Source organism: Carcharhinus amblyrhynchos, chromosome 14 (genome assembly GCF_965287045.1).
Source record: "Carcharhinus amblyrhynchos chromosome 14, sCarAmb.v2.hapA, whole genome shotgun sequence".
Lineage (NCBI taxonomy): Eukaryota > Metazoa > Chordata > Chondrichthyes > Carcharhiniformes > Carcharhinidae > Carcharhinus > Carcharhinus amblyrhynchos.
The window spans coordinates 13,777,228-13,796,695 of NC_137337.1; the positions used below are offsets into that span (position 1 = coordinate 13,777,228).

The 19,468-nt window shown below is 46.2% G+C and overlaps 1 protein-coding gene across 5 annotated transcripts in view; it reads left to right on the plus strand.

Annotated features, from left to right (window-relative positions):
* The window catches only part of ccdc85ca (coiled-coil domain containing 85C, a), a 216,484-nt gene that overhangs the window by 184,861 nt on the left and 12,155 nt on the right, over positions 1–19,468 (plus strand). For 4 of the 5 annotated variants that reach the window (XM_080202321.1, XM_080202323.1, XM_080202322.1 and 1 more), the window contains one exon: positions 11,318–11,428. In XM_080202321.1, the coding sequence (XP_080058447.1) occupies positions 11,318–11,428 (111 nt within the window). Of the gene's footprint in view, positions 1–11,314; positions 11,429–19,468 lie in introns of all 5 variants that reach the window. The other variant, XM_080202324.1, reaches the window with a different exon arrangement.

The window sequence follows — 19,468 nt, forward strand, 5'->3', positions numbered from 1 at the left end:
GCATTTTTCTTGTGTTTGATTATTTATCTTTTTGTACACTAACAAGTTTAGTCAGCGACAGAAAGGTCACTGGCGGCTTCCAGTCTGGGGAGGTGACTGCCCTATTTACAGTGACATTTCCCTACCCGTCTGCTTTATTCAATGCCTCATTTCAACTCGCCTTTGAACCATATCGGAAAAAAATATTTTCGGAAGCTGTTTGTGAATGTCTCTCGGTCAGAAGTGGAGGTCGCGGATAGATATTTGAAAATGTGGATGCTTCCTGCCCAGGCCCCCTGTTGTCGCAACTCTTCGTCACATTTTTATGTCAACATCTAAAAGTGAAAGAAGCCTTTCCAAACTGCTGTGAAAATCCTGACTGGAACTGGCGGTGGAATTTTACTGCCCCGCCCGCCACGGGAATCGGAGCGGGTGGGGAACGGACAATGGGAAGGTCTGTTGACGTCAGGCGGGATTTTACAGTTTCAGGACAAGCAAGGCCTTAAAATCCCGCCCTGTGTATTTGCAGGTTCTAGCCTGTAGGGGCAGTATTGAGAGCATGTGAAGTCTCCCTCCAAACTGCTCTGCCATTTTATAATAAATATACAGTATTGTAATTTTATGGTATATGCGCATTTTGTAGATATTTTGTATCTATATTATATGTCTATATTAACTGACAGCAAGATTATAGACAGTAAGATTATATTTGCTTGGAAGGGCTACATTCTCATAACCTGTGGATAAAGATATGTAATATATTCCAATGTAAAGAGAAATCTTTCGATTTGTTGTATGTACTGGCTAGTTATTATGTTTCAATAGATACAGCTCTTGGCGCTAAAGGGATCAAGGGATATGGGGGCTAGGCAGGATCAGAATATTGAATTTGATTAGCCATGATCATGATGAATGGCGGAGCAGACTCGAAGGCCTGAATAGCCTACTCCTACTTCAATTTTCTATGTTTCTATAGAAAGGAATTTTTTTTTTGTGCTGTAAATGTATAACATTCTACATTTAGGCCAGCACGGTAGCACAGTGGTTAACACTGCTTCACAGCTCCAGGATCCTGGGTTCGATTCCTGGCTCGGGTCACTGTTTGTGTAGAGTTTGCATATTCTCCTCGTGTCTGTGTGGGTTTCCTCCGGGTGCTCCGGTTTCCCCCCCACAGCCCAAAGATGTGCTAAAATTGCCCCTAAGTGTCCTGAGATGCGTAGGTTAGCGGGATTAGCGGGTAAAATATGTGTAGATACGGCGGGAGGGCCTGGGTGCGATTGTGGTCGGTGCAGACTCGATGGGCCGAAGGGCCTCTTTCTGCACTGTATGTATGATTCTATGATTCAATGGCTCATGCAATTGACTAGATCTATTTCAAAATGTCAATTCTCCCAACAAAACCCCGCGTTTCTTAACCATGCTGGAAATTAAACCATTCACAGAATGTAGAAGCATCAGTGGACGAATGCATTTGTGCGATTATGCGGAAAAGACAGGAGAATGGGGTTGAGAAAACTATCAGCCATGATTGAATGGCGGAGCAGACTCGATGGGCCGAATGGCCTAATTCTGCTCCTGTGTCTTATCGCCTTTTGGTATTATTTATGTGGTAACACCAAAGTGTTTCAGAACTAGTAAACTGACTTTGAAATACAGTCATTGATAGAATCGAACTCGCCCAGCTTTCATAGAACAGAATCCCTACAGAGCAGAAAGAGGCCATTTGGCCCATCTAGCCTGCACTGACAACAATCTCATCCAGCCCCATGTATTTACCCTGCTAATTCCCCACACATTCCCCTAACACCAAGGAGCAATTTAACATAGCCAAGTAACCTAACCCGCACATTTTTGGACGGTGGGAGGAAACCGGAGCACTCGGATGAAACCCACGCAGACACGGGGAGAAAGTGCAAACTCCACACAGACAGTCACCCAAACTGGGAATCGAACCCAGATCCCTGTGAGGCAGTGGTGCTAATCACTGTGCCACCGTGCTGTCCATTGAATTTAAATATATTAAATATGTAATGCATTAATTAAATTCACCTAACCTACACATCTTCAGACACGAAGAGGCAATTGAGCATTGCCAATCAACCCAACCCCGCACATCTTTCAAAAGTTCTCTATCTCTTGCTGCAGTGGTAAGCAAACACAATGCAGACTCGATGGGCCGAATGGCCTCCTTCTGCTCTGTAGGGATTCTATTAAGCCACAAGAACATCAGGCTGGGTGTGGGGCAGTGAGCAGGCGATCCATTCCTGATGGATTCCACCCGCATGGAAATCATCTGATGAATGTCCAGATGATGGACAGCTTTGACCACATTTGTGAATTGATTTGATCTGGCCTAATGCAGACTGTTCCTGCACGGGTATTCAGTTGCAGGCTAACCACAGGTTATAAGGATAAGTAGCAACAGATACCAAAACAGGTTGGGCAGAGAGAACGGTGTGGTACAGGGCAGGCTGTACCGATGCTCCAACTCAGTGCAATCAGTTGCTTGTCCTTTATATTGAGAGAAAAACTGCACTTCACAGTGGTCTGATTATTTCTTCGACTTCCAACCAAGTTTCAGTTAAGTTCATGGCAAACTGATTGAAACCAACTGCATGCAAAGCTTACGTGACTGATTTAGGCTGTTAGCAGATCAATCTGATACTGTTGATATCTGAACACAAACATTTCAGTGATACCATGTATCCAGTCTCCTCGCAACTCATTAGTTGAAGCTTTTGCTCTGCTTGGTACGCCTGTCTTTTTACTGCCAATTAGCACTGAATTATTGGTGTGTCTGTGGCTCTAAACCCAACGGGACCCAAATTGAGCTTATTTAAAAGCCCTTAAAGGTTGCCTGAAAGAGACAGATATTTAAATCCCACAAGTCCCATTCAAACTCAGCTCCCAGAGTTGTAATCCTGAACACTGCCCCAATACCAACAATTGCAGACTTTTAAATTTATTCCACCACTCACATAACCTGATGGAGTAATAACAACAGTGGCACAGTGGTTAGCATTGCTGCCTGACAACGCCAGGGACCCGGGTTCAATTCTGGCCTCGGATTACTGTGTAGAGTTCACACGTTCTCCCTGTGTCTGTGTGGGTTTCCTCCGGGTAATCTGGTTTCCTCCCACAGTCTAAAAATGTACAGGTTAGGTGGACTGGCAATGCTAAATTGCCCCTTTGTGTCCCAATATGTGTAAGTTAGAGGGATTGGCCATGCTAAATTGCCCCTTAGTGCCCCAAGATGTGTACGTTAGGAGGATTGGCCATGCTAAATTGTCACTTAGTATCCCAAGATGCACAGGTTAGGAGGATTGACCATGCTAAATTGCCACTTAGTGTCCCAAGATATGTAGGTTTGGGGGATTAGCCATGCTAATTGCCCCATAGTGTCCCAAGGTGTGCAGGTTAGAAGGATTGGCCGTGCTAAATGGCCCCTTAATGTCCCAATCTGTGTAGGTTAGGGGGCAGGCCATGCTAAATTGCCCCTTAATGTCCCAAGATGTGCAGGTTAAGGGGACTAGCGGGGCAAATGCGGGGGGTTACAGGGATGGGGTCTGGATGGGATGCTCTGTCGGACCAGATTCAATGCAGATTTAATGGGCTGAATTGCCTCCTTCTGCATTGTAGGGATTCTATAAATTCAATGCATTTTGCACTTAACTCTATTGTTTTTTAAAATCCTCTGTGAGATGACATTGCTTCGTTATTTTCCTGTTAAAAAAAGTCACAGGAAATGCTTGCAGGGAACAGTTTCAATGCCAGAAGGTAAGGAGCGAAGGGCCCAGCCTGTACTGGGCTTTGGGCCCCTTCCCCATGAGGCCAGTGAGCCGCAGAGGCCTGCGAGGCACCCCCAGGCTGCTCATTATCAAAGAGGGTTTGAAATCTGGGCTGCGGCAGCAACACGGGGCTGGAAGAAGTGGAGGGAGCGATTGGAAGGGGATGGGGGCAATTGGCCGAGGGAGGGGCATGAGACAGCGACCCTGAGAGGGAGCATGGCAGCCAGGAAGGTAAGGGTGAACAGTGGGAAGTTTGATGCCTGCAGTTTCCGTGTGGGCTCATTTTTGGTGGTGGCCTGTACTAGATCCTTTAAGGATCACTGTGAATAGAACTGGGTGGAATTTTATTGGCACAACCGCCCGAGGTTCGTACGATCCCAATGGAAAATGCTGTTCTCCAAGCCTCACCCGCCTCTGGAATTGGGGCGGTGTGCCAGTAAAATTCCGGCCACTGGGCAATGGGCAGACCAATCGAATTTTACTAAGAGGGCCTCAAAAAGGTATTAGGCCCTCGTTTTGCGTGAAAGAACTGGGCCTGACGTATTTCAGGCATGGACCTTGATGTCTGTACCCTAACAGTTGTAACTGTTGCATCCATTTTACGCCCATAAAACAGATGGAACGTCATTGAATTTCTAGGCCATTGTTACTGGGCAGCTGCCTGGCAGACTGCCTGAACACGGCTTGGCCCCAAAGAAATCATACGTTAAGCAGATAGAGAGTCCATCAGTAAGTACAGCTGTGTGAGAGCCTGCTGCTACCTACTTGGCTTGTTGCCATTATTGTGGTAAATAGTGCCGTTTGTGCTTTAAGAGAGTTTGTAGGGAGGTGCGCTGTTAATTCTGTCGTGAAGTTGGAGATAAATCAGAGGGCTGAGGAAGAGGTGCTAACACAGTTTGACATTGGCAGGCAGTCCTGTTCGGTAACGCCGCTTTGTTCTGCCTGTTTGTGGACTTCATTCCTGTGGTGGGGCACTGGTTGACGTCCCTACAAAGTTCGCATAGTTGTTAACCACTTCAATAAACAGCCGAGCACACAAGTATGTCAGCAAGTTTCAGTCGCATTCCTTTGTGGTGGTTTCGACCCCATCGTTCATCTATCCGCCTTGTCCCCGACACCCGCCCTATCCCAACCCCCTGCCCCTCATCCCAACCACAACCTCAGGCCTGGGGATTGCGGTCATCCCTGTGGCCTGTTCAGTCAGCTTGGATTGCAGGTTTCACCAGTGTTGAGTGGAATCAAAGCTCTATGTTGGCTTTTTTGTGTGTGTGGAGTGAGTGGGGTGGGTTGGAGGCCTGTCTTCCACACGCATCTGCTGCCCTAGCTGGCCAGAATAATCACAGAGCCCATACAGCTCAGGTGGAGTCCATTCGGGCCATCAGGCCTGTGCCTTGCCCTTTGAAAAAAAGCAATCCAATTAGCTCTTCTGCTCTTTCTCTCCCTCTCCAGGGACCTGCAAATAATGGAGCCATGAGGAAGCTAAGCCCATTTTTATTTAGCGGCTTTGACTCCTGCCTTATCTGCTCAGGAAAAGGTCCTGTTTAAAAAAGAAACCAGTCAGATGATACTTCTGAATTACAGTGTAATTGGACGATTGAGAAAGGAAGGAGATAATGCGAGCTTAATGAGGCAATGTTATAATAAGGTGTCAAGTCTGCAATGATTTTGAACTGCAGTTCCTACAGAGCCAGGGAAATGATCCAACTCTGAACCGCCAGGGATTACTAAGTTTATTAGCTGTGCAAGTACTTAGACTGCAGCAGGCGTGTGGGAGGTCAGAGAGTGAAACTCTCCAGGGGGGAGGGCATACTCGAGATCTGAGGATGGCTGACAGCTGCACAGATGAATAGTCCCACTGGGCCACTTCAGGGGTCCTGGGCTGGAAAGGTCCCAACCCTGAAGCACAGAATACACTGATCCCGACTGCTGGGATTAAGAGGAGCCGGAGAGATGGATTGTGTGCCACAGTGATGAGAAACAGCTGTAGTTCTGTTATTGCAGGGAATGGTAGGTGGGGAGTGAGGGTAGGCAGGGGGAGGGGTTGTGGAACGGAGGACAATATCTCAAAGGTTGGTGATAGGCTTTAGAACTCACACTTTTAGAGAACTAGCTATCGTTGACTTAAACCTTTATAAAGAAAATTGACAGAAGAGTGAGTGTGGCATGTGTATCAGTGGTATTCGCACATTCAACTCTCTCAAAGTTAGTTGGAATGACCACGGCAAACGTGTGGGTTTGCGGAGATGGAGGGGTGGACCTGCTTCAGATGCTCTTTCAGAGAGTCGGTGCAGACTCGACGGGCTGAATGGCCTCCTTCTGCAGTGTAGGAGTTTATGGAATTGGTTCCTCTGTTGAATCATAGATTCCCTACAGTGCAGAAGAAGGCCATTTGACCGATCTTGTCTGCACCGACCAAAATCCCACACAAGCCCTATTCCTGTGACCCCCCCACATATTTACCCCGCAAATCCTCCGACACTAGGGGCAATTTACATGGCTAGTCAATCTCACCCTCACATCTTTGGAGTGTGGGAGGAACCCAGAGCACCCAGAGGAAACCCACGCAGGCATGAGGAGAATGTTCAAACTCCACACAGACAGTGATCTGAGGCCGGAATCGAACCCGGGTCCCTGGTGCTGCTAACCACTGTACCATTCTGCCACCCAAGTGTGAGTTTATTCTGGGGATAGTTCCACGAGTGGAATATACTGTTCTAAGAGGGTGGAAATGTAAGGGAGAAGATTAGTATTTTGGAAGATTGGGCCTTTAGCAGTGACTATGCCAACTTGGGGATGTAGTGAGCTACGGCCCAATGTTTTCTCATCAAACTCCTGCTGAGGCAGTCTCAACTCCGTCAGTTATTATTAGATAATTGTGTCGGTCAGAGTAATGACAAATCATTGCTAAGAAATTTTCAGATGGCAGGGCCCACTTCCATCTGGGGAGCAGGTCTCATCTTAGAGAGCTTCCAGCCAATTAGATGGCAGCTAACTCTGCCGTCTCAGCAGTGCCGCTTTGAGTGGTGGCCACTGCTGGAACTGCAGGCAGTCCCTGAAGATGAGGAGCCAGTGGGAATCGAACTGAAGTGAAATCTGGGGTTTCCACTGTAAGGCCTCAGTGAGGGGCCTGTGAAGGTTTATTTATTATTGCCATAAGTAGGTTTACATTAATGCTGCAGTGAAGTTACTGTGAAGATCCCCTCGTTGCCACACTCTGGCATGTCTTTGCATACATTGAGGGAAAGAATTTAGCACGGACAGTGCGCCTAACCGGCACGTCTGTGGGAGGAAACCGGAGCACCCGGGGGCAAACGGACACAGACACGTGGAGAATGTACAGACTCCACAGAGACTGTGACCCAAGCCGGGAATCGAACCCTGGTCCCTGGCGCTGTGAGGCAGCAGTGCTAACCACTGTGCCACTGTGCCACCTTAATGGGAATTGGACTGAAGGTTAAGTCCGAGACATCAATCAGTGGGCCCCAGTGAGGAGAGTGTGAAGGGTGGGGTGGAGTTGCAGATTTGAGAGGTTGCTGAGGGCAGGGTTAAAGGGGGATATAACCTGGGGAGGGAGAGGGGGGAGGAAACATGGCCCTTCACTGGACACAGGGGACCTCCAAAGTAAAGTGACACTCTGTCCAGCCCGTACAACTAAAACTGCTGGGATAACAGGATGGCATGGCCTCTCCCTGCTAGGGGTAAATAGCGGTGGGGGTGGGATGAGATATTTAAACGGCTGTTAAGATCATGGAATCCCTACGGAACAGAAGGAGGCCATTTGGCCCATCAAGTCTGTGCCGACCACAACCCCACCCAGGCCCTATTCCTGCAACCCCTCACATCTACCCTGCTAATCCCCCAAACATTAGAGACAATTTAGTATGGCCAATCAGACTAATCCGCACATCTTCAGACTGTGGGAGGAAACAGGAGCACCCAGAGGAAACCCACGCAGACACGTGGAGAATGTACAGATTCCACACAGACAGTGACCCAAGGCCAGAATTGAACCCAGGTCCCTGGTGCTGTGGGGCAGCAGTGCTGGCCACTGTGCCATCACGCCGTAACCAGGGGCGTAGGTTCCTGTAACCCACCACCCTCAGGTTATGGTTTGTGTCGTACAGCGCAGTGGACGAGCCTCTGCAGATTAACCATTCATCAGTATCCAAACTTGGGGAGCAATTCAGCTCCTGGCATAGCAGAATTATTTTCTCTCCTGGCTCCTCGAGTGCTGTTGAATATTTAGGTTGTGTGTAGGCGCTTGTTAAAGTGCTGACAGATATTAATTGAGAATGTCAGCTTGGTTTTGAAATCGTATGTTGTGTTTTCTTTTAGAAAAAACTGGATGCCGCAGACGTTACTGGTAAAAACCATCGCACTGAGGTCAGACATCGTCTGTGACTCCAGCCCCTACCTTCCCACTCTCCAGAGTAATGCATTACTTACAGCGAAACTGTATCATTGCAAAGCTACTTCAAGTAGATGGAACAGATCTAAAGATAGTGAATTAAAGCCTTTCCCCTGACACAACTCATCTGCATTTAATTCCTGTGACTGTTCCTCAGCTGATTTATCCCTTTGTTCGTTTATGTAGGCCACCCAGTACTGATGCCGACGCTGTGAAGGCAAATTCTCTAATTAAAAATCATTGCTATGTGTTTAAATCTGTCCCCTCCAATTGCCCTTTTGATGAGCATAGAATCATAGAATCCCTACAGTGCAGCAGGAGGCCATTTGGCCCATTGAGCCTGCACTGAAAACGATTCCACCCAGGCCCTATCCCTGTAACCCCATGCATTCACCCTAGCCAGTCCCCCTGGCACTAACGGGCCAATATAGCATGGCCAATCCACTTAACATGCACATCTTCGGACTGTGGGAGGAAACCAGAGCACCCGGAGGAAACCCAGGCAGACCCGGGGAGGATGTGCAGATTCCACACAGACAGTGACCCAAGCAGGGAATCGAACCTGGCTCCCTGGCGCCGCGAGGAAGCCGTGCTAACCACTGTGTCACCGTGCTGGAACTGTGCTGGAATAGGGATGAATGAATAGATCCTTCAGTCTTGGACACTTGGGCTGATGTTGTGTTTTCCTCTCAAATAAGCAAGCCTGTGTGTGTGTGTGTGTGTGTGTGTGTGTGTGTGTGTGTGTGTGTGTGTGTGTGTGTGTGTGTGTGTGTGTGTGTGTGTGTGCGCGCGCGGTGTTTGGGGGAGTGGGGGCTGGGGAGGCATGGGGGGAGGGGGGGCAGTTCTGATCTTCCAAGTTTTAAGTGTAACTGCAAATATTGCAAATATTGACTGTGGCAGGAACACGATATATTTTAACGAATCTATGTTGATTCAACTCCCTCACACGGGCGGTTCCTCAAGGCTATCATTCCTAAAGATCTCATTAGTCTTCTAAACAGAAGTAGTCAACAAATAGCAATAACTGCAGAACGGCAGAAGGACATTAGTTGTTAAACCTTGCCGGCGTCAGGCATTGACGCAGTGGTTAGCATTCCTGGTCTTGGTTCACATTCCAGTCCAGTGATCTGAGCACAAATCTACGTCAGTTCAGTACTGAGAGAGTGCTGCGCTGTCAGAGGTGCCATCTTTCAGATGAAGCAATAAACCAAGGCCTTTTCCTTGGTGTTTAGCAGGGGGTGACCTTATTCAAACGTATAAGATCCTGAGGGGTCTTGACAGGGTAGATGGTGAGATGTTTTCCCTAGTGGGAGAATCTTGAACAAGGGACATGGCCTCAGGATAAAGGGCCAGTCATTTAAAACTGAGGTGCGTAGAAATCTTTTCTTGCACGAGGTGGTGAATCTCTGGAATTCTCTGCCCCAAAGGGTAGTGGAGGCGGGATCATTGGAAATATTTAAAGTGGAGGTTGATAAAGGAATAGAAAGCTATGGGGAAATGGTAGAGAAAAAGAGTTGAGGCTGGCATAGGTCAGCCATGATAATATTGAATGGTGGGGCAGGCCAGGTAGCCAACTCCTGATTCTGTTTCTTGTGTTTTTGTGTATTTCAAAGGCCCCATTGTTCCATCTCTTGACCTGCTCATTGTGACCCTGTCTTTATTCTCAATAAAATACACATGTTTGGCTATTACATGCCCGCTAATCAGTGCCTGGGACAATGGGCTGCAATTCATTCAACTGAGAAACCTGCTTGATAACCTTTGATTGTACAATACAGCCAACAAAATAGAATCACCAACGGTTACACGCGATTCATTCTCAGAACTCATTTCCGATGACTATGTTGACCCTTGGGTTTCAGTCATAGCATTTTGAGTTTTTATTGTCTTGGACTATGGTTATAGATATTTTCCCCCGCGCTGAACCTGACTCTAGGAACCAAAACACTGGGGTGAGGCAGTCCTGGGACCAGTTTCACATGGACGTCACTCAATATTGAAGCAGAATGGCTTAGAGCCGGTGTTTCTTCTCAACACAGTAGAATGGACCTGGTTTCTGAAATTTCAATAGTGATTTGGCTGCATGTTTGACCTCATGTTTTGTTTCATGATGCCCTGTGGAGCAATTTGGTGCGTTTTATGTTAAAGGTGCCGTACACATGTAGGTTCCTGTTGGATACCCTGAGGTTCGGTCAGGCACTAGAGGGTGAATGTCACCGTCCCGCCCGCCACAGGAATTGGAGCGGGCGAGGGGTAGACCAACAGTTGACAATAGCCAAACATGTGTATTTTGTTGAGAATAAAGGCAGGGTCATAGTGAGCAGGCCAAGAGATGGAATATTGTGGCCTTCGAGTGGGATTTTCCGGTTTCGCGATGAGCGTGGCCAGAAAATCCCACCCTATACAACTGCAAGTCCTCAATTGCTGTTCAGTGTTAACCAGAAAATAGTGGAAATACACAGCAAGTCCTTCTGCTCCTGTAGTGGGGAAAGGAAAGGTGAAGGATTTGGCTTTGATGGGTCAGAACTGGGTTCTGGATTGACGTTCTTGTACAGGATCTACCCATCTCCTTGGTTTCATAAGCTGACGGGCCTGCTGTGGATTTCATCTACTTTATGTTTTGTTTTGGTTTCCAAAAGATTGTTGTCATCCCTTTAGAATCTGTTGTGACAATACTGCTTTCTGCTCAAAAGGAAGCCTGGTTGGATTGGCATAAAGGCGTCACGGTGGCACAGTGGGTAGCACTGCTGCCTCACAGCACCAGGGACTTGAATTCGATTTCTGGCCTCGGGTCAATGTCTGTGAGGAATCCGCACACGCTCCCCATGTGTGCACGGGTTTCCTCCGAGTGCTCTGGTTTTCTCCCACAGTCCAAAGATGTACAGGTTAGGTGGACTGGCCATGTTAAATTGCCCCTTAAGTGTCCCAAGATGTGTAGGTTAGAGGGATTGGTGGGGTAAATGTGTGGGTTACAGGATAGGGTGGGGCAGAGAGTCAGCACAGAACTGATGGGCTGAAAGGACTCATTCTGCACTGTAAGGATTTTATGATTAAAGGTGCGATAAGCAGTGTCTACAGTTATTTGAAACAGTGTGGGAAGTCTGACCTCGTTAATAAAGGCCATCCATTTCTCTTAAAGCAGTCAAGCACTGGGGACCTGAAGGTCGGCCGCAAGACTTACTCAGCACCGCACAAGTCAGATTCTTCACATTCTTCACCGCTGCAGCCGCCATTTCAGGAACCTACACAGAATGTGAGTATTGCTCAGGGCAGGGATTCTCATCAGGTAACTGTAACTCTTCACCACACACACATGTCCGATATCCAACAGCCATCATTGCTCGCCACCAATCACCAACGTCCAGGTCAGCAATCAGGGTCCAAATATAAGAACGGAGCAGGGCATGTGAACACCATTACACACAGGGACAGTGTGTGTGATCACCATTACACATGGGGCAGTGTGTGTAATCACCATTACACATGGGGACAGTGTGTGTAATCACCATTACACATGGGGACAGTGTGTGTGATCACCATTACACATGGGGCAGTGTGTGTGATCACCATTACACATGGGGACAGTGTGTGTGATCACCATTACACATGGGGCAGTGTGTGTAATCACCATTACACATGGGGCAGTGTGTGTAATCACCATTACACATGGGGACAGTGCATGTGATCGCCATTACACATGGGGCAGTGTGTGTGATCACCATTACACACAGGGACAGTGTGTGTCATCACCATTACACACAGGGACAGTGTGTGTAATCACCATTACACACAGATACAGTGTGTGTGATCACATTTACACACAGGGACAGTGTGTGTCATCACCATTGAAGAGGAGCTACATAAGTGTGTAAGGGGAAGGAATAGAGGATGTGCTGATGGTGACCTGGAGAGAATGAAGGTGAATCTCACGGAACTTGGAGCTGTTGGGCTGAATGACCTGTTTAGATGCTGGAAATTCAATATTTTATATATAAAGGCACACAAAGCATCCAGTAATGAAATAGTAACAGAAATGGGAACCTGCAAAAAGAGCATTGGATTAGCTCACACCTCCTCCGATCTGGGAGAGACTATCTGAAAGGTTTTGTGTGTGTGTTACAAGATTATTGCTGCTGATAAAGCGAGAAAAGGGAAAAATCAGAGACAGTGCAATGAAAACTCCAACAAAATCTTCAGCCAAGTGGATAATTTGAGGAACCAAGCTCTCAAGGCGAGGTTTTCAATTGTTTTTCTGCCAGTCTGGGCTCATTAAGCTGTGTCCTTTACGCACGATTGCAATGAGAAATACATAATCCTTTCAAGCACGGCATTATTCTGAACCTAATTGCACTCGTACAGACACAGTTTCATCACTAATGACCTGTGTGGCTTTACAGTGGCATGAGTAATGACACATGGCTCTGTGAATCCCTGATAACCGCAAGGTTATTTGTCTAAATTAGACCATTCATATTCATTTACGGCTGGTATACGTGGAGGTAAAACGCATCGCTTTTTGTATAATTGGCAGCAGAATCCAATGTGATAGATGCCAGCTGGGATCTGGAAGCCGCAACAAACTGGATGTGGCTCAGGGGGATTTAGCCGAAGTATATTGGAATTTGGAGCGAGCCTGTCATTTTCCTTTGCGCAGTGAGCTCTCAGTGTGGACTGTGGTTTCAAACAAAATTCGCTTTCACACGCTCTTGTTTTCATGTATTCTTCTGTCGAGCTGGTAGTCCAAGCTCTGCTAACTCATCCTCGCTGCATTCGGGGCAATTGAAATGAAGAATATCTCTCCCTGGGATTCAAACATGTAACTATCTTGATTGAAGAGCTGGTGCTACAATCTCCAGCTTCTGAAATTGATTTGATTGTGAAGCCCTTTGAACATCCTGATTATATTTTGTAATCGAAGGACTTGCATTTATATGGCGCCTTCCACAGCCTCAAGAGCTTCCTGAAGCTCTTTGCAACTAATGGATTACTCTTTGAAGTGTGCCCGCTGTTGTAATGCCAAAGTGCAAAAGCCAATTTGTGCCCAACCAGTTCTCACAGCCAACAATATCATAATGACCAGATCATCTGTTTTGTTTTGATTTGATTTGATTTATTATTGTCCAAAGAGGTGCAGGTTAGGTGGATCGATTCCATAGATTCCACAGAATGCCTACAGTGCGGAAGGAGGCTATTTGGCCTATCGAGCCTGCACCGACAGCAATCCCACCCAGGTCCTATTCCCGTAACCCCACATATTTACTCTGCTAGTCCCACTGACACTAAGGGGCAATTTATCATGGCCAACCAACCTAACCTGCACATCTTTGGAGTGTGGGAGGAAATCGGAGCACCCGGAGGATACCCACGCAGACACAGGGAGAATGTGCAAACTCCACATAGACAGCGACCCGAGGCCAGAATTAAACCCAGGACACTGTGAGGGAGCAGTACCACCGTATTGTGCCACTGTACCACCATAATAGTCAGAAAAAAGCTACACACAGGAATCAGCACAATGTGGCAGTTCTGTGTATGGGCAACGGTCAACAAAATGTCTCGTGGGCCGCATTCAGAACTCAGATGGGCAGCATGTGGCCCCCGGGCTGTGGGTTGCCCACCACTGGGGTAAGCAGTCCCTGAGTACTGTCCTGGAGCATCAGCCTAGGTTTTATGCTGAACTCTCTGGAGTAGATCTTAAATTTACAAACCTTCTGATTCAGAGGCAAGTGTGCTGAGCCATGGTGAGCAGAAAGCTGTGAAACCTGACACTAACATTCATCAGTAGTAACACTGTGGGCAACCTTCAGTATTGGGTTTCTTTTCTAGATGTTACACATAGACATATGCTTAGGGTGTCCGGATTAGTTTGGAAACTAGTTTGCTCTAAGGATAACGATTAAGGAATTTTCTATTGGCAGTCGCTGTACAAATACGGGATGAAAATACAGTTGAGACTTGATTGGCAAATCTCTTAGTTGCAAGTCATGCCTTCAGTAAGATACCTCCTGCCCTCATTGAAATCTTGCCAAACAGCACAAACCTCCCCACGATAAAAGGAGGGGCCAAGGTCTAATTCTCAAACTCATCCCTATCACAGAGATGCACAAGAATGGCCTTCTGGGCATATTGGGTTCTCTGGTATTTGCTTCCTCTTTATGAATGGGCATTAGCCTCTCCCCATCGAGACATGGTCAACATTGGTCGCAAACGTTTGGATTGTACCGCAACTTCCTCCATGCTCCCAGACACAACACATTTTAATAAAGTGGGTCTTAAACCTCTAATTAAATCTAAAACAATTTAAAGCATGTATCTGAACTACTTGTGCTCAGCCTCTCCCTTTTAAGAACTATGCAAATCCAATTTTTTGGAGATGCAAATTTTGGTGAATTCTTAGCTAGGGAAAGGACATAACTCATTTTTTGTCCAGGGTTGTGGGATGGGGAACAAATGTGGGTGCAAATGTGGGTTTGTCTTGTGGGGTGTGGGGGTCTCAGTGCTGTCCTTCAAATTTCAGTTGGTGTCTTCTATCCTCCCCCATCCTCCTTCCTCATCCTCTCCGTCAATGAGGTAGGAATTGTCTGAAGGAGTTCTCAGAATTCCCCAAAACATTCCTCCTCCTATGTCTTTTAAAGGACACCACAGTAGCTCATGACATGGGAGTCTATTCATCAGGTCCTGCTGTGTCTTTGAAGGTCCAGATCCTACAATGGACTGGGTTTCCTATGGAAAATTAAGACTTAGAAAAAAACATTTGTTTAGCCTATTTGAACCTCATGGGATCGTGGTGCTTCAGCTGAACATTAGAACATTCAAAACAGGAAAAGGGGTAGGCCACCATTCCCCTTAAGCCTGCACTACTATTGGCTAAGACCATGACTGACCTTCGACCTCAGATCCACTTTTTTGCCATATCCCCCTATTCCTTAAAGGCCTTAATGTCCAAAAATTGGTCAACCTCAGTCTTGAATATAGTATATTGAATGACAAAGCATCCACAGCTCTCTGGAGTGGAGAATTTCAAAGATTCACAGCCATTTGAATGAAGAACTTTCTCCTCATCTCAGCCCTAAATAGCCCATCCTTTATCCTGAGACTATGACACCAAATTCCAGGCTTTCCAGCCAGAGGAAATGGGGTCTCGATGTCTATCCTGCCAAGCTCACTAGATATTTTATATTCTTCAATGAGATCACTCTTCTAAACTGTAGATGGATAGCAAGGTACAACTTTTTAAAAATTAATTCATGGGGCCACAGATGTTGCTGGCTGGCCAGTATTTATTACTAATCCCTAGTTGGCAGTTGAGAGTCAACCACATTGCTGTGGCTCTGGAGTCACATGTAGGCCAGACCAGGTGAAGACAGCAGATCTCCTTCCCTGAAGGACATTAGTGAACTAGATGGGTTTTTCCAACAATGATTTCATGGTCACCAGTAGATTCTTAATTTCAGATTTTTTTTATTGAATTCAAATTCCACCATCTGCAGAGGCTGGATTTGAACCCAGGTGCTCAGAACATTAGCTGAATTTCTGGATTAATAGTCTGGCGATAATACCACTAGGCCATCACCTCCCCTTGTTGTTATATTGTAGGAATTGGAGTCAGCTGTTAGCAGGTGAAAGATATGGGTCTGTTGGTTAAGTATGAGAATTGAGACCCACTTCTGGGTGCAGTTTGTGATTAGGGAATAAGAATGTTTACTGAACTTTGTGTGCTAAAATGTCAAGGACTCTGCACATCTGCATGTAGAGCAATAAATGTACAAACTAAAGATTGAAAAGATGCTAAATTATATTGGTTGCAGGTGCACACCAAACTGTAATGCTGTTGGTGTTTTAACTGGCGTATATTGGCTGCAGAATCTGTAACGGGAACTGTTTTACAGAATCTACTCAGAACATCATAGTGAGACCCACTGAGTTTATTCTTGTGCACAAGAAATAAAGGTGTAGTTTTTGAGTACTCACTCTGCATCGTCTTGTTAACACTCAGCACTGTCTCAGAAAGGCGGATTGGGCTGTGTGCCACACACTGTCGGAGTACCTTCTACAGGTGTCAGGGGGAAAACCCCGGACATGCAAATGACACCAAGATTGGGGCAATGTGGATTCTGTTCTGCCACACTTAGGAACAGAGCCCCAGGAATATTTGAACACATTTTATGAAGAAGCAACCACAGCTCGCATGCAACTTTTAACACTGTTAAGCATCCCCCAGTCCTTCACAGGAGTGATGTCAACCAAGGTTTGACAATGATCCGTGCAAGGCGGTATTAGAAAAACAAAAATCCTAAGGGTTCTGGAAATCTGAAATGAAAACGAAGATCTTTGGAAATATTCAGCAGGTCTGGCAGCGCACGGAGAGAAAAACAGAGTCAGAGGGCCATGTTTTCACCAGAAAGGGGGTAAAGGAGCCAGGTCTGTTTTCAGGTAGGTGGGACGCTGATTCTCAGGGCTGAGCCCTCCTGGCTTCCTGCCCATTTGGAGGTCAGTGGGGGTAGGAATGGAGGTGGGTTGGCTGAAGTTTTGGGGGCACATTTAGACCCCCACGACATCTGAATCTGCCAACGGGTGTTCAGTAACTATAGCCAGAAGATGCAATGATGAACACATCAGATCAAATAAATGGGCAATCTAAGTTGTGGGAAATTGTAAAGATACTAACATGACTGTGCTGGACAGTGATGACTATCCCTTATTGGAATGCGCTCACTGTTGATTGCTTCAGTATAAAAGGTGCCAGGGCTGTGCCATTGTGATGAGCTGTGCCTCGTTGCAGTTTGGAAATGCCAGCTTCCAATTAGAAACTAGTGCAGGATTGCTCGGGCAGGATAAATCTGTGCTAAATGACCTCGGTGCTTCATCACTCAGGTACTGCACAGACATACGGATGACATGTGACCATACGAGCAGACTCACAGCAGCTGGTAGAGGCAGTGGGTGCGTTCATGAGTTGGCACTGACATATGGTAGCAAGCTGAGTCCTGCCCTAATGAAATCTCTCATTGTTGAATGGGCAGAAAACATTGGACATCAACATGGTACCTTCCTTTCACTGGTCTAAATTACGTCAACAGCATCAATAACAAGAGGCATTTATTTAGTACTTTCAGTATTGAGAAACACACTTCACACTGGTGTATTCAAAAATATGGTCATTGTAACAAAGAACAAAGAAAAGTACAGAATAGGAACAGGCCCTTCGGCCCTCTAAGCCTGCGTCAATCATGGTGCTGCTTAAATTAAAACCATATGCACTTACAGAGTCCGTATCCTTCCATTCCCATCCTATTCATGTATTTGTCTAGTTGCCCTTAAATGTTGCTATTGTACCAGCTCCCACCACCTCCCTGGGCAGCACGTTCCAGACATTCATCACCCTCTCTGTAAAAAATTGCCTCGTACATCTCCTCTAAACTTTTCCCAATGCACTGTAAATCTATTTCCCCTGGTATTTGACTTTTCAACCCAAGGAAAGACTCTGTCCATGTCATTCATAATCTTGTAAACCCTTATCAGGTCCCTCCTCAACCTCCGTTGTTTCGGTGAGAACAAACTGAATTTATCCAACCTCTCCTTATAGCTAATACCTTCCAGACCAGGCAACATCCTAATAAACCTCTTCTGCACCCTTTTCATAGCATCCACATCCTTCTGGTAGTCTGGCGACCAGAATGGGTGACCAAAAGCTTAGGTCCTATCCGCTTTTGATGTCCACACATGCAGTTTGAATGGGGGGGAGGGGGCGGACAGTGGTGTAGTGATATTACTGCTGGACTCGTAATCCAGACATAAACAGATGAAGCTCAGTATCACACCAGTCAGATCTGCCCAGCAGAACAAAGGCCTTAAAAGACAATCCATCGGAATCATCATGGTTTTACGAGGGGTAAATCATGTGTGACTAATTTGCTAGAGTTCTTTGAAGATGTAACAAGCTAAGTGGATAATGGGGATCCTGTACATGTAGCATATCTGGACTGCAGGGAGACCTATGATAAGGTGCCACACAGAGGGTTAATGGGCAAGGTAAGATCACACGGGGTTAGGGGTAATTTATCAGCACTGATAGAAAACTGGCTAACTGACAGAAAGCAGAGAATTGGGATGGACGGATCTTTTTCTGGTTGGCAAGATGCAATTTCTGGGATAACATAGGGTTCAGTTTTTGGCCTCCACCTATTTACAACTTATGTTGATGACTTGGATACAGGAGTAGAAAGTATGTGGTCAAATATGCAGATGGCACTAAAATAGGTGGGATACTAAGTTGAAATAAGAAATTTACAAATGGATATAGGTGGGTTAGGTGATTGGCATTTTCCTTTCAAAGAATATTTAGATATGACAACTCCTCTCCATAAGGAATTGTGGCAGTCCGAGATCTGTGAGATGTTCCCTTAACAAGTCGATGTGAAATCAGAAGTTAACCTGCTCAGGGCTTGAGAAATCCCATCCTAGTTGTAACCACTGGATATGAGTGATGGGTAAAAATATTCAAGGTGACGTGTAGTCCACAGAAGCACTCGAGAGTTCTGAATATGACAGATGGAGTTTGAAGTCAGTGTGTACCTGTCAACCCTTGTTACCCTGCTTTGTGGCTTTGACCTACTGAGTACCTTCAATCCTAAAAGGATTTGTATTTATGTAGCACCTTCCATGAACTCAGGATGCCCACTGGCACTATGCAACCAATGAAATCCCTCTAAAACGTGCTCAATAGCAATGTACGGAATGCAGCAACCAATTTGCACAGCAAGATTCCACAACAACAGTGTGATAGTGACCAGATTTTGGGTGTTGGTTGAGAGATAAATATTGGCCAGGATGCTTCTGTGAACTCGTGCCATGGCATCTTTCCCACCTACCAACAAGGGCAAGCAGTGCCTTGGTTTACAATATTATCTGAAAGTCATAGCTTTAATGGCGGAGCACTCCTTCAGGACAGCACGGGAGTGTCGGTCTAGATTGGACTTGAGCAAAAGTACAACATTGAGCCAAGGATGACAACTTTAGAAGCAAACGTTAGGCTTACAATTCAGGCTTCAGCCTCCATGAGATTATGTGATTTAACTCCAAGGCAATCCCCAATGGTTCGATGGGTTAGCCCAGTAGAACAGCCAGAGAGACGTATTTAAATTTAATTTTAACAATTGACTTGATTTATTATTGTCATATGTATTGTATTGGAAAGTATTGTTTATTGCATGCCAGACAGACAAATCATATCATTCATAGGGTACACAGGGGACAAGGAAAGGAAAGGGTGCAGAATGTAGTGTTGCAGTTA